The 16,220-nt window shown below is 43.8% G+C and overlaps 1 protein-coding gene across 2 annotated transcripts in view; it reads right to left on the reverse strand.

Annotated features, from left to right (window-relative positions):
• Positions 1 to 228: 228 nt before the first annotated feature.
• pcdh19 (protocadherin 19) overlaps positions 229 to 16,220 on the reverse strand; it is a 426,596-nt gene continuing 410,604 nt past the window's right edge. The window contains exons 4-5 of one of the 2 annotated variants that reach the window (XM_073058419.1): positions 2,416 to 2,472; positions 229 to 346 (exon numbers count right to left, since the gene is read on the reverse strand). In XM_073058419.1, the coding sequence (XP_072914520.1) occupies positions 2,465 to 2,472 (8 nt within the window). In that variant the 3' untranslated portion in view covers positions 229 to 346; positions 2,416 to 2,464. Of the gene's footprint in view, positions 347 to 1,600; positions 1,624 to 2,415; positions 2,473 to 16,220 lie in introns of those variants that run through there. The other variant, XM_073058420.1, reaches the window with a different exon arrangement.

Below are 16,220 nucleotides of genomic sequence, written 5' to 3' on the forward strand. Positions count from 1 at the left end.
GTTGGGCTGATTTCACTCACTTTTCTGTGATGTTCATTCCTCTTTCTGTGCCACCAGGGCTGTGAACTTTTCCGGCGACTTTTGTCTCCGTGAGTTTTGTGACATTTTTACCCCACTAATACGATGAAGGCTTGGGCCTACTAGATCTAAGGACTCAATCTGGTTCAGATTGTGTGTGTGTGTGTGTGTGTGTGTGTGTGTGTGTGTGTGTGTGTGTGTGTGTGTGTGTGTGTGTGTGTGTGTGTGTGTGTGTGTGTGTGTGTGTGTGTGTTCCTCTTTCTCAGCACAATGGTTATGATCTCTCTTCTTTCCAATGGGTTCTTCAGGTTTCTTGCTTTGTAGCTGCCTGTAACTAAACAAATCCCAAGGTTATATAACTTACATTGTTTGATAATAAATGTACTTTGAACCTTTGAATGTAACAGTTTGCAGTTTGGTGAGAACATTGCTCTGGGTGGGTGAGAACATAAACTGTGTGGAGGATATAAAGAGTCCTCAAAGCTTTAGAGCAATTGAGTGAATAGCCTCATGGTCACAGATAAGTAGGAAGTAAACATTTGTTTAAAAAAGACATATCGTTTACATTGTGTTGAATGGAAAATGTTGACCTGAAAAGAGATCAGATTTAAAAGTAGATGTAAAGTAAATAAGAAGGCAACTAAAACACTGACCTTAGAAGAGAATTAGAGTATAGATTCAAAGATTTAGGACTGAAATCAGGAGAAATTACTTCACTCTGAGGGTGGTATGCTTGTGCATCTCACTTATACTGAGGCCAGTTCACTGTTGTTTTTAAGAAGGGGGTGGATATGTTGCTAGAATTTATTGAAATAAAGGATCATCCAAAGATTGTATTGATCCGCTAGCAGAAATAAAAGGCTGAATGACCTGGTGTAACGTCACACACACACACACACACACACACACACACACACACACACACACAACACACACACACACACACACACACACACACACACACACACACACACACACACACACACACACACACACACACACACACACACACACACCAGCAGGTCAGAGGCTAATGGAGGGTCATGGCCTGAAACATCAACAGTTTAATCCTCTCCATAGATTCCTCCTGACCCGCTGAGTTCCTCCAGCATTTTGTGTGTGTTACTTTGGATTCCCAGCATCTGCAGAATCTTTTGTGCTTATGATTTGCTGAATGGCATACATCTGCTTCTGCATTCTACAATGTGAAAAGTTTGGACAATGGAGGTGAAATGTATATATTTAGTCAGGAGAAAGTGTAGATATTCTATGAATCTTCTTTGACTGCAGTGCTTTCACTGTTGGTGCCCCATAATACTTGCTTTTCATTTCTCCTTCAATTTAGTCTTGTGTACTTCAGTGATTCTTTAGCCCCTTCCCTTAATGCATTTTTTCTCATAACCTGTTCTCTCAGAATATGTTCCTTTCTCTCGGATGAATATTCCCCGTGAGTTTTATTTCGTATAGACGTAGTTTTAATTTCTTCAGAATGGGTCTGCTAGCTGCCCTTTTCCTTCACCCTCTTCCTTTCTCATTTGCCTGCTTGAATCTGTTACCTGAAATGTTCAAATGCATCGCCAGGCAGCTGATGCACAGTTCGAAGTGCTGAAAGAGAAAAAAATGTGTAAGAGAGTGATGAGATCAATCAAGTACATCACCCTGAATAAATCGGAATAGAATACAGTAAAAAAAAAGCTGTGAAAGAAACTAGGCACTGAAGAGTGGAGCTGAATATTAAAGAGTATTGAAATCTCCAACAAAATAAATTACAAATCAATAAATGCATTCACTGCTTTACTTGGAAAGCATTGTTGACATGAAAATCATTGTAAATTTTAAGCTACATAAAATAACCAGTTGGCAGTTTTTAACATCATTGAATCATTAACATGAAAGGAGACCATTCAACTCACCATGCCAGCATTGCATTGTCATAGTATGCAACTAGTTCTTGCTGCTGCTTATGCCTCATTAAGCCTCCTCTCATCTTTCTCTCATGTAAATGCAAGCAGGCTTTTCCAACTGAGGTTAGGTGGGGCTACAACTAGAGGTCATGGGTTAAGGGTGAAAGGTGAAAAGTTTAAGGGGAACTTGAGAGAACATTTCTTTGCTCAGAGCGTCATGAGAGTGTGGAACGAGCTGCCAGCTCAAGTGGTGCGTGCAAGCTTGATTTCAACATTTAAGAGAAGGTACATGGATCGCAGGGCGATGGAGGGCTATGGTCCTAGTGTAGGTTGATAGGAGTAGGCTGTTTAAATGGCTTGGCATGGAGGGCCTGTTTCTATGCTGTACTTTTCTAAGACTCTATGACTCTAAATGTATCATCCTAACCCTCTATTCCCTTCTCCCTTACATGCTTGTTTAATCTCCCTTTAGATTTATATTATTTTTACTTACTTCAGGCAATTTTCTTCTGCCACTCCCAATGTCAGCAAGTTTCATGTTCTCACCAACCTTTAGATAAAGAATACATTATATCAGATTTGATTTCATAATGATTATCTGATATTAGTGGGATATGGACTATAATAGTCAAAGGACCCATCTTCAGTGCTGAAATTACATAAGTAATTTGAACCTATCTATTAGATCATTCCTCAGTCTATTGTCAAGTGAAAAGAGATCTCTGAGAAATTTCAAGGCCCTCTTCTTTCACATTTTGAAAGCTTCTGTGGAATTTATTTCCAACACAATACACAATTAAGCTAACAACTAGTGCATCATTGGGATGTGAAATAAAGCCAGAACACAATGAAACCCATAGGGAGAATGTCAGAAGTTCATGCAAAAAAATCTGAGGTCAGGATTGAACTTGGGACATTGGTGCTGTGAGCAGCAACCTGTTGAGTATCTCCAGCATTTCTTGCTTTCATTACAAATCTGCCTCTTCTGGAAACATTTTCTCCATAGCAGAGATTTATAGAGGTTTAGCATAACTTACTTTCTTTTACTTAAATTTTAGCTTCACTCTGAGAAACCAATTCTGCCCTACGCTAAAGAGGAGGATCCTGAAGACCCACGTTCAGCAATTTAGAACCAGCTTCTTCCCCTCAGCCATCCGATTTCTTAATGATTCATGAGCATTCCTCCTGTTACTCCTTTCTCATGCACCTTTTTATGTTTGTAATTTTATGTCATTTTATTGTTACAAAAACAACAAATTTTACATGTATATTTCAGTGGTAATAATTCTGATTCCGATTTGTATATTTATTAGTTTAATGATACAGTGTGGGGTGGACCCTTCTGGCCCTTTGAACCACGCTGCCCAAGCAACTCCACTGACAGATCTGATTAACACTAATCTGATCAGGGGATAATTTACCATGACCAATTAACCTACCAAGTATGTCGGAACTACTGGAGGAAACCAGAGCTCCTGGGGAAAACCCACCCACTCCACAAGGAAGACATACACACCCCTTACAGAATGACACTGGTATTGAACTCCGAACTCCGGCCCTGAGTTATACTAGTGTTGCGCTAACCACTATGCTACCGGAGGGCCGATGTGTAAAGCAAGTTTTATCTTTACACTGTGCCGCCTTAGATTTTCCTCAGGTTTTCCTAATACCTATATCTAAAGTTGGCCAAGATCCAGGACAAGAACTAATGTTTGTGTTTTACTGAGGCAGGTGGGGAAACTCCTGCTTCAGCCTCTTTAGTAGTTGTAAGTTCTGTTCTGGCCCCTATAATTGGGTAGCCTTGTCATATTCTCAATCTAGTTTGTTGATGTCAGACAATTATTTGCTCCAAAATATTCCCAGGCACAGGAAAAAGAAAGGAAAATAATGTGCAATATTCTACCTCTTATTCATATTCGTGCTTCTTCATGATGGTTCATCTGAAGTATTTTTCTGCTTTACAGATGCAGGGCATTCTGATTGGCTGCATCAACATCTAGTATGGGGGTTTACTGCACAGGATCAAAGTAAACCTCAAAGTTCCATCAGGAGTACTAGCCTCCCATAGTATCCAAGACATCTTCAAGGAGCGGTGCCTCAGAAAGGCAGCATCCATCATTGAGGACCCCCATCACCCCAGGACATGTCCTCTTCTCATTGTTACCTTCAGGAAGGAGGCACAGAATCCTGAAGGCACACATTCAGTGGTTCAGGAACAGCTTCTTCCCCTCTGCCATCTGATTTCTAAATGGACACTGAACCCATGAACACTACCTCACTATTTTTTAACATTTATTTCTGGTTTTTTTTGCATGATTTATTTTAACATACGGTAACTATTTAATATACAAGTATATAATAATTACTGTAATTTGCTTGTTTCTATATTTATCATGTATTCAATTGCACTGCTGTTGCAAAGTTAACAAATTTCACTACATATGTCAGTGATATTAAACCTGATTCTGATTCTTTAATAAAGGATAGTTATCTGAGGTCACTGAGGTATTGAGTACCAGTAAGTACATCCATCAATTTCTGATTTTAATTCAGGGTTGAGAGTCAATGGGCTGCAATTAGTGTTTTTTGTAGGCAATTGTTTTCTAGTCACTTGTGACTTATTTCAGAAACTCGAGGGAAAGAGGACTCCAGGCCATCCCATGATCCCTTCGGTGTAGCTGTGGGTTTGCCATGGGATGCTGAATGTAATGGAGGTATCAGATGGGATTGGGTAGGATGGAGATGTAGGATCAAGCAGGATCCCACCCATTACACCTCACAAAGTAGGCTATGGCAGTGTTTTCCAACTATTTTTATGCCATGAACCACTGCCAGTAAACAAGGGGTCCTTGGACCCCCTGGACGATGGGCACACAGCTAAAGCAGCTACCTCATAGCAGCAGCAGTTGGGTTTTATCCTGAACTCAGGTGCTTTTCAAGTGGAGTTTGTACATTCTCTCCATGAGCGTGTGTGATTCTCGATGTGGGCTCTTGTTTCCCTCCACTTCCTGATAGCTTAATTGGCTACTTAAGTTATCCCTCATGTAGCCAAGTGGCAAAAAATGAAAGAGGAGTTGATGGGCATGTGAGAGGAAAACAAAACAGCTTGCACAGTTGCAGTGAACTAAGAGGAGCAATAGTACCAATGGAATTGGTCTGCTGGGGATTGGCATAGATCTGAGAGTCCAAATAGCTTCCTTCTGTGTTGTAAAATGCATAATAGTAAGTTAGTCGATGTGTGAAAATTACAGTATCCTTGGCCAATAGCTTCTCCAACCAAGCCAGCTGAAAGTGCAAACCAGTCCTGGCACCATTTTCTTCTATGCTGGCTGTTGCCTTTCCCTGGAGGCTGCTGGAGCAGTTGAAAGCAGATGATCAGGACTGCAATGGCAAGATTATGTATCCATGCTCTGTGGAGGCAGTGATTTCATTGATCAGGAACGTAACTTTGACAGATTTGTTCCTGGGATGGAGCTCCCCATTAGCACCACAACAGAAACCAGATTAACAACATGAATCAAGAGAATAATGTAGATACACAAACTATGCCAGCAATCCAGTAAGAAGTAATCAGATCCTTTCTTAATTACGGCTTGCTTCCTTCACTCATGAGTTCTTTCTTATCATGTGTTTCTCTGTGAGTCACAATTACATTAATAGAGTTTGTTTTGTGTAGATACACTGGGAATAGAAAATGGGGGAAATTAACTAACATTCAAATCTTGTTAGATTTGGGTTCTGATACATTCTGATTTTTGTTTTGTTTGAAATAGAGAAAGGGAAACTTGGAGCTGAGTCAATTTTTTTCTTTGCCATTGAGCTAGAGGAGGAAATGTCAATTTTTGCAGTTTGGCTTTCAATTAAATTCAATTTGTATTGACAGAGCACCATTTACTCAAATAAAAGCATAATCATTTATGCCCACATTCGAGAAGACAAGAATCTGTTACTATTGTCACCTGATTTCAGTGCCATAATTTGTCTTTTGAGGTTTTAAAAGTAGCAGTTAGGTACAATGTAATTTATAGTGGAAATGAAATCATTCCAATGTAATTAACTTGTCTTTATAACTGGCCTGTTAAAGCCATTGGCCAGTGATAGTACTGCAGTGCCTGAGTGAGGAATTGTATTTCTCAAACATTGTCTGTACTCTACAAACAAACAATACACAATCTTTACTACCCACACTTAAAGGTTCTCTGTATTTCCTGCCTTCTCGAGATCATTGTTCTTTTTTTTGGTAATTTATTTTTTATTGAGGTTTATCATCAGACAAACATTTCCATAAGATGTGTTTCAGATACGGTACATATTCAGATTCAGATTCAGTTTATTGTCATTTAGAAACAACAAATGCAATGCAGTTTAAAAATGAGACAACGTTCCCCCAGAATGATATCACAAAAGCATATGACAAAACAGACTACACCAGAAAATCCACGTAACGTTTGGCAATCCCCAATCTAGAGTCCGGAGAAGCTGCTGCGTATTAATATCGCGCTACCGTCTAGCGCATACCCCGGAAAGGAGCTCCAAATCCACCAGACAAAAACAAGACCAAAAACTAAAGCTACAAGACCTGCACAAAACCACATAATTACAACATATAGTTACAACAGTGCAAACAATAGCATAATTGATAAAAAAAAACAGACTATGGGCACAGTAAAAATAGTCCAAGATGTTAAAGGACTGTAAGTTCAAAAGAAATCACCACAGTTTCCACAAGTCCCCAGGGTCCTGACAGACTCGCCATCCCACGCAGGCGGCAGAAGGGAATACCCCCGCTATGGACTTCCAAGGCGCCGCCCGACTCAGCCTCGCAGACACAGCACACAATGGAAGCTCCTTTGAAACCAGCCTCGCAGATGCAGCACACACCGAAAGCGACCTTATTATCACATAATCATATTTGTCACAAATCTCCACATAATAATTATCTTGTGGTGACCCACTTCCTGCGCAGGCAAACCGGCTCACAAATAGCCAGCGCGTGGGGAGAGACTTTGGTAATGTACCTCTGACGTCATTTCTGCCCGGAGAGGGCGGGCGCTACGGATTTAAATACCAGCACCAGGAAGTTTGAATAAACTAGTCTCGAAATGATTTACCGACTGCCTGTCGTTATTTCAGCGCTGTGTGTAGCACATCGCTACATTGGTGACCCCGACGGTCCATACGGGATTTGGACCAAAGATGACCGACTCTTCATCTGTTCACGCAGTTTCGCTAAAACTGCTGACTTTCTGGACGCTGCGACCACACGTGTGGTTTAGCCAAGCAAAAGCCCAGTTCCAGATTCGGCAGATATCCTCTGATTCCACGCGTTACTACCACGTGGTGAGCACCCTTGACCAGGAGATGGCCGCCCAGGTTGCGGATTTCATACAGTCGCCCCTGGAAGAAAGCAAATATGAAGCATTCAAGGCACTGCTCATTGGGACCTTTGGACTCTCACGGCGTGAGCGGGGTGCCCGCCTGCTTCACCTGGATGATTTGGGAGACAGACTGCTGTCAGCATTGATGAACAAGATGCTGTCCCTGGCTGATGGACACAAGCCCTGCCTCATGTTTGAGCAAGCGTTCCTGGAGCAACTGCCTGAGGACATACATCTGTTGCTGGCCGACGCAGATTTCAGCGACCCCCGGAAGGTGGCGGCCTGGGCAGATGTGCTGTGGAAAGCCAAGAGGGAGAGCGTGGCGTCGGTCGGTCAGATTACCAGGCCACGCGCCCAACAGTAGACCAGACCAGGCCCGGCAGGGGGGCGCACACAACACAGAGGCAGGAGTGAGGAGGCCAGTGAACAGTGGTGTTTCTACCACCAGCGGTGGGGCACAAAAGCCCGCCGTTGTCGCCCGCCCTGCCAGGGCCAGGGCCAGCTGCCGCTAATGTCTATGGCGGCTGGCCACCAGGACAGCCTCTTGTATGTCTGGGACAAACAGTCAGGACACCGCTTCCTGGAAAGTCTGAGGGCTTGAGGGCTGCAAATGGCAGCACGATACGGACCTACGGCACCCACACAGTGCAGCTGCAGTTTGGCGCCCGCCGGTTCACGTGGGACTTCACACTGGCCGCGGTGGCCCAACCACTCCTGGGGGCGGACTTCTTGCGAGCTCACAGCCTGCTGGTCGACTTGCAAGGGAAAAGACTGGTACATGCCGAGACTTTCCAGACGTTCTCCCTGGGTGAAGCCAAGTTGCCGGCCCCACACCTGGACTCCATCACGCTGTCGGACAACGAATTCACCAGACTCTTGGCGGGCTTCCCATTGATTCTGACACTGCAGTTCACGGCAGCCATGCCCAAACACGGGGTACAGCACCACATTCCGACCCAGGGACCACCCCTCCACGCCCGCGCACGAAGGCTCCCCCCGGAAAAGCTCCGCCTGGCGAAGGAGGAATTCAAGCGGATGGAGGAATTGGGGATCATACGGCAGTCCGACAGCCCATGGGCCTCCCCCCTGCACATGGTGCCCAAAGCAACAGGGAGCTGGAGACCATGCGGCGACTACTGCAGACTGAACGAGGCTACAACACCGGACCGCTACCCTGTGCCACACATTCAGGATTTTGCAGCAAACCTGCACGGCGCACGGATCTTCTCCAAGGTGGACCTCGTCCGGGGATACCATCAAATCCCGATGCATCCGGACAACGTCCCCAAAACGGCTCTCATCACCCCGTTTGGCCTTTTCGAGTTCCTCCGCATGCCGTTCGGCCTGAAGAATGCCGCACAGACGTTTCAGCGGTTAATGGACGCGGTGGGACGCGACCTGGACTTCACTTTCATCTATTTGGACGACATCCTCATAGCCAGCAGCAGTCATCAGGAGCATCTGTCCCACCTCCATCAACTCTACGCCCGACTGAGTGAATGCAGCCTGACAATCAACCCGGCCAAATGCCAGTTCGGGCTCGACACCATCGACTTCCTGGGCCACAGGATTACTAAAGACGGGGCAACCCCTCTGCCCGCTAAGGTAGACACAATCCGCCATTTCTCCCAACCCAACACAATCAAAGGCCTTCAGGAATTCGTGGGTATGGTAAATTTCTACCACCGTTTCCTCCCTTCAGCTGCCCGAATCATGCGCCCGCTGTTCGCCCTGATGTCGGGTAAGGGCAAGGACATTACCTGGGATGAGGAGTCCGCCGCCGCTTTCATTAAAACGAAAGAAACCTTGGCAAACGCCGCGATGGTAGTGCACCCCAAAATGGACATCCCTACCGCCCTCACAGTGGACGCATCAAACACGGCAGTCGGTGGGATGCTGGAACAACTCATTGAGGGGCGCTGGCAACCCCTGGTGTTTTTCAGCAAACACCTACGACCACCCAAGCTCAAATACAGTGCTTTCAACCGGGAGCTGTTGGCACTGTATCTGGCAATCCGGCATTTCAGGTCCTTCTTAGAAGGCAGGCCGTTCGCTGCGTTCACGGACCACAAACCGTTGACCTTCACGTTCACGAATGTGTCCGATCCCTGGTCGGCTCACCAGCAGCGACATCTGTCCTACATCTCGGAGTACACGATGGACATCCAGCACGTCTCGGTAAAGGACAACGTCGTGGCGGACGCACTCTCCAGACCAGCTGTCCAGGCCCTGTCCCTGGGGGTGGACTATGTAGCACTGGCGGAGGCGCAGCAGGCAGACGACGAGATGCCCAGCTACAGGACCGCAGTCTTGGGTTTGCAGCTGCAAGACTTTCTCGTAGGCCCAGGTGAGAGGACCCTCCTGTGTGACTTGTCTATCGGCCAACCTCACCCCATTATCCCGGCAGCCTGGAGGCGGCAAGTTTTCGACTCCACACACGGTTTGGCGCACCCATCTATTAGGACAACCATCCTGCTGGTCTCCAGCAAGTTCGCGTGGCACAGACTTCACAAGCAGGTCAGTGAATGGGCCAGAACGTGCACGCAGTGCCAAACAGCCAAGGTACAGCGGCACACTAAAGCCCCGCCACAGCAGTTTGAACCCACCCACCGGAGGTTCGACCACATTCACGTGGATATCGTGGGCCCCCTACCAGTGTCCCGAGGAGCGCGGTATCTCCTAATGGTGGTAGACCGGTTCACGAGGTGGCCAGAGGCGGTCCCGCTCACCGACACATCTGCCGATTCCTGCGCCCGAGCACTGATCGCAACCTGGGTAGCACGCTTCGGGGTACCGGCCCACATTACCTCCGACAGAGGTGCCCAGTTCACCTCCAGCCTGTGGTCGGCTGTGGCCAGCCTGTTGGGAACGCAGCTACACCATACAACTGCCTACCACCCACAGTCGAACGGACTGGTGGAACGCTTCCACCGTCACTTGAGGTCGGCTCACATGGCCCGCCTGAGAGGACCCAGCTGGGTGGATGAGCTTCCCTGGGTCCTGCTTGGAATTCGTACAGCGCCCAAAGAGGATCTGCATGCCTCGTCGGCCGAGTTGGTGTATGGCGCGCCCTTGGCCGTCCCGGGAGAGTTCATACCAGCCCCAAGGGGGCAAGAGGAAGAACCCGCAGCAGTCCTGGACAGGCTACGCGAAAGGCTCGGCAACCTGGCCCCCGTACCAACTTCACAGCACGGACTGACCCCGACCCATGTACCCAAAGAACTGCAAAACTGTAAGTTTGTGTTTGTATGAAGGGGCGGACACCGGGCGCCGCTACAGCGGCCGTACAAGGGGCCGTTCAAGGTGATCAACAACAACGGGTCCACGTACGTTCTGGACATTGGGGGGAGAGAGGAGGTTTTCACGGTGGACCGACTCAAACCAGCCCATGTGGACTTGATGCAGCCGGTCGCGGTTCAGGCACCGCGGCGCAGAGGCAGACCTCCCAAACAGAGTCCGACCCAGACTGAGGACATTGGGGGGTGTATCGCCGGTTCTGGGGGGGGGGGGTTTATGTGGTGACCCACTTTCTGCGCAGGCGAACCGGCTCACAAATAGCCAGCGTGCGGGGAGAGACTTTGGTAATGCACCTCTGACGTCATTTCCGCCCAGAAAGGGCGGGCGCTAGGGATTTAAATACCAGCACCAAGAAGTTTGAATAAACTAGTCTCAAAACGATTTACCGACTGCATGTCGTTATTTCAGCGCTGTGTGTAGTACATCGCTACAATCTGAGGTATACACTCATAGAAAGGAGAGGAGAGAAAGAACAATTAAAATAAGAAAACTATGTACAAAGTCGGGAGTGATCTTTTTTTTTACAACTTATTCATTGACTTGTGAGAATAATGTAGTTAAACCATTTTTCCCAGTATGAATCAAATTGTTCCAACTTAAGATTAACAGATGCTGTTATCTTCTCCATTTTGTAAATATCCATTGTTCTTAACTGTCACATGAATATATCCATAATTGTGGCTAGTGTTTTTGTGCCTCATAGGCATCATTGGTTGAAAAGTACAGAATGGCAATAAAATACAGTAACTAGTATGATGGGAAATAGTATGGAATTCTTTTTGCCAAAAATATAGTGTTATATAGTGAAGCCGACATTGCTGGTGAAAGCAGTTTGAGATAATGTTGTAGTAACAGTGTGGGATGTGAATTATACTGTCAAGGAGACCAATCTTTATTTAGAAAGTGTCTTTCACAATTTCATTGTATCTCAACACTTGGCAACCAATGAAGTGTAATGACTGTTGCAATGCAGGGAACATAGTAACCAATTTAAGGACACCATGAACAAGATGTGTCCAGGTGTAGGCAAAGCTGTGTACTTATTGAAGTGGGACCTCTTCAATGTTCAAAGTAAATTTATTGTGGAAGTACCTACAGTACATGTCACCTTACACAGCCCTAAAATTCATTCTTTTGCAGGCATACTCAATAACCACAACAGAATCAATGAGAGACTGCACCCAATAGGGCAGACGACCAGTATGCAAAAGTCAACAAACTGTGCAAATAAAAAAGAAATACTAATAATAGATAAACAAACAATAAATATTGAGAACATGAGATGAAGAGTCCTTGAAAGTGAGTCCATAGGTTGTGGGAACCCATTGAATCTTGAGCCCACAAGGGAGGACAAATAAAATTTCTTCTGAAAGATAACATCTTGACAATCATCATGTTCTCAGCCCTCGAGTGAATCATCAGCCTAGATTAAGGGGAGGATGACAGAACATTGAATATAAAAAGTAGAAATCTGGGCAGTGTTAAGTTTGCACCCTGCTTCTAAAAACTGACAACATATGAAGCCATCATATGTAAAAGGGGAAGATGGCAACTTTGGAGTAACTTTATTTCCTTTCTTCGAAGCTGAAGAGTGGCTACTTTGGATTAAGTAATATTTCATCGAAAGTGTGCTCTGGGCAACTGGGTAAAGCATGGTTTTTCTTCACCTTTGTTTAAATTGTTCTCCATGAGCCCTTTTGTTCACAGAACATGTATTAATGAATTTAAAAAGCATTGAAACCAAGCACCGAGAAAGTTCATTTAGTTTTTCATCATGCTGGCTTTAGTTCCTTGGTGTAAATAATGAGAAAATCCTGGAAGAAAATTAATGCATTTGAAATAGACTGAAAAGAAAGAGGTGATCATTCTGGAGATCATTGGTGTTAATGTTATACAGTGTAAGCTCTGCTGAAAGATAAATAAATTTAATATTCCATGTTGTGTTATCACAGCACCAGTTGGAGTCCCAGAAGGCTCTGTGACTGTCCCTTTGGCAATGAATATGTTCCCACATTCAGTGTACAAAAATGAACAGAAGGAGACGCCACTCCAGTGAATTGTTTTAATTTCGTTCCTTTGCCGCTCCGATGCAGCAGGTTACTTTAAACATGACGCTCAATTCGAGGTGATTACAGCCCCAAAACAATGGCAAATTACTCATGCATTGGACCTCTTATCCTCAGGGGCAATGACCTATTCTGATCACTTCAATGCAACAATGCTATCAACAGCGTCAGGAACAAGCTAACTCCTCTTGACCCCAGTCAACGCTCGTTACCACAACGAATGTAAAATGGAATTTTTCACAAGGGAACATGAGTAAATTCAACTCTAGTTATAAATTACGCTCAGTGCCTTAGTACTTAAATGTTTATTTATCTCTGGGGAATACCATTAAATATTTGGATTAAAGCAAGACTATCTAAGTTTGCCAGTCTTTCAGATTTATGTATGCTTTTAAAATCTAAAGTACAGATTCACAGTCTGAGCGATCAAATACATTTCAGGAAGCTTCCCTGAACATCAGAGAAAATAAGTTTTTGCGGATTTGAAAAGGTGATGTGAAATTGTGATATATCAATAATCATCATACAAGGACATTTATGAATTTGGCTTCTACATTATTAGAATTTTACTTCTCAAATCACCACCATCATAAGAAAAATTAAGCCAGTTGAAACACAAAGTATTGTTCACTGCTTGGGGGAACCTGTTGTTTACAATTGCTGCTACTAAGTCAATCAGAAATTTTACCATTCTAGTTGCAGCAATGTTTTTTCTATGAAGCCAGTATTTATTAATAGAAATATTTTCACTCAAAAAAAGCAACTTCGTAATTTTAAGATCAGCTGCATATATGAAGCTGCTGTAGGACTGCTTTTGAATCATTAGGCATTCGGCTTAAGTCCCCCATTTAACACAAAGGAAAATTGACTTTCTCCACATGGCTCCCTTTTCCTTCAGTTTGCTACAGAGTCTTGTTCTGTTAAGGCAGCAGGACAGTCTAGTCCTCAAGCAGCAGTCCATGTAACAACACAGTGGGCACGTCAATGCACTATTGCCACAAACTCATTTTTCCTGTCATTTGAATTGAAATGATCAGCATCAAACGCTGTACTTACAGTTGTACCCCAGTGTGATTCTCTCTGTGCATATTCAAATTCTGTTTGCTGAGTTTTTATGTAATCCACAAGTAGCCAAAGCAAGCAGTTGTGGATAGATTTTGAATTGGCACCCTGCTATTTTCTGTTAGTTGATCATACAGATAAATGAAGACTTCTAATACTGCTTCAGGGTTATATTACCATCTGGTATTATTTCCTTGACTGTCATTGTTTGTCTTTTGAATTGTTATCAGTTGGGAAAGTTTACTTGCTGAGTGCAGTGCTCTTCTGGAAATGAATCTGTCCCAAATTCTCCATGGAGTGCTCCAACAGTTTAAAAGTTGACAAAAAATGAGATCAATCCATTTGCCAGAAAGTTGTTTTAAAATTGTCGCTCTCTTCTAAACCAAGGATTTAAATGGCATTGAGTTTAGCACCACCAAACATGAATAACGATTGGTGGATAGTAGTGAGGCTTTGTTGTGCTACAGAAAAACCATAATAGTCTAGATGATCCTGGATATTCAATCAGATTTATGAAGCATTATGAAGGACCCGTCATACAATCTCTTCTCCCTCCTGCCGTCTGGGAAAAGGCTCCGAAGCATTCGGGCTCTTACAACCAGACTATGTAACAGTTTCTTCCCCCAAGCTATCAGACTCCTGAATACCTGAAGCCTGGGCTGTCACCTTGCCCTACTGTCCTGTTTATTATTTATTGTAACGTCTGCGCTGTTTTTGTGCACTTTATGCAGTCCAGCGTAGGTCTGTAGTATAGCTTTCTCTGTGTTTTTTTTATTACGTAGTTCAGTCTAGTTTTTTGTACTGTGTCATGTAAAACCATGGTCCTGAAAAACGTTGTCTCATTTTTACTATGTACTGTACCAGCAGTTATGGTTGAAATGATAATAAAAGATGACTTGACTTGACTTAATTTAGCCAGTCTGGCAGGTTCAGGTTTAAATTCAATATGGGCTTCTTCCTGATCTCTGTAACCCCTGAGTTAGAGTGAATTTTGCCCTTTTTTGATCATTGCTCAGAAATGTTCCATGTTAATCGCTAAGCGAGCTTCACTGACAATGATGCAGGAGCCAAACAGCTGTTGTGTAATAGGAAAGATCCACAGAAGTTGCTCATTTTAGCCCTTAATGTGTGCTGTTATTTCTGAAGGAGCATTTTTGCTAGGGGTGACATTTGCTGTTCTTTGAACAGCACCATGGAATATTTCAACATCTGCCTAAAGCACCAAAATAGGCAAAAGAAGCATTAATTTAACAGCTCAAATGTCAGTATCTCTGACTGTGAACTCCCACAGGATTGCTTTGTGGTTTCAGCTGAGACTATATGGAAAGGACTGGAACAGCTTTATGATAGAGCATAAATTGAAAAGTTAAAGGAAGAAATTCTATCATCTGAACTGAACTAGTGAGATACTGCGTCTCCAATTAGCTCCATATTCCGCTCATTTTTTTTTATTATGTGGAGAAATTGAATTGATAAAGGACATGGAAGGTTCACCTGTAGTGGGGGCAAGGAATGAGGAAGAGAAAATAAATAAACCCATGGCGCATCCTTACCTGAAGAAATGATTAGTCTCTATTTTATCCCTTTATGTTTTGAAACTGCAAACCATTAAATTAATTCAAATAAACTCTTTGGAGACTGTAAACGTGAGTATGCTCAAGTTTACTTTAGGCGAGGCACACGCATGTCATGTGGTAGTGTGATGACGTCTGCAGTTAACATATTTTTACGCATAACTTGTAATTAATTATTTAAATGAACAAGAATGCTTAATCAACCTACATATATATATTGCTTAGTTATAAACTCCAACTCAATAGAGCATGTATCTGAACTATACACACAATATATTATGTAATACAACTACTATATACAGACATCCACAGCACAGTAAATTTTTAATTGCCCCATTCAGGCTTAAAGATTTAATTGCTGCAGAGGATTTCTTACTCTTGTGGGTAACATATTTCCTGACAGGGAGGATCACTCTGCTTGGCAGGTGAGACTTGCAGCTGTGAAACAATCTCAGATTCTGGGGCCTCCTCCATGCTGGTTGTAGGAGTTGACTCTGAGACTGCAGGAAGTGGTTCTAACAGCTCTGGACACCTTCCTTCTCCTTTACCCTCTCTGGATCTACATCGATCCCTTTTCTTTTCTTTCTCACATTCCTTCCCTCCTTCACGCCATCTCTTTGGGTTCTTCAGAGGTGCCTTTAGTTCACTGGAGTATTCTCTTATTATTCCTTCTTTTGCTTCCTTTATGAATTGATCTCTCCTTTTGGTTTTCGCACCCACAAAATTATCTGACGAATTCTCTGTGTTCGTATCTCCAGTGACTCCTTTCTTTTTTATCTTCTGTTCATCCAGCTGGACTTTCGTCTTTGCATCTCCTTTTAAAAGTAACATTTTGTCTCCCACTTCAACTTCATGCAATAATCTTAATGCACACAGATTAGATTCTGGTTCTTTATACTTACAAAAGCCTAATGTTTGCAA

This window comes from Hemitrygon akajei, chromosome 10 (assembly GCF_048418815.1).
Source record: "Hemitrygon akajei chromosome 10, sHemAka1.3, whole genome shotgun sequence".
Classification (NCBI taxonomy): Eukaryota; Metazoa; Chordata; class Chondrichthyes; order Myliobatiformes; family Dasyatidae; genus Hemitrygon; species Hemitrygon akajei.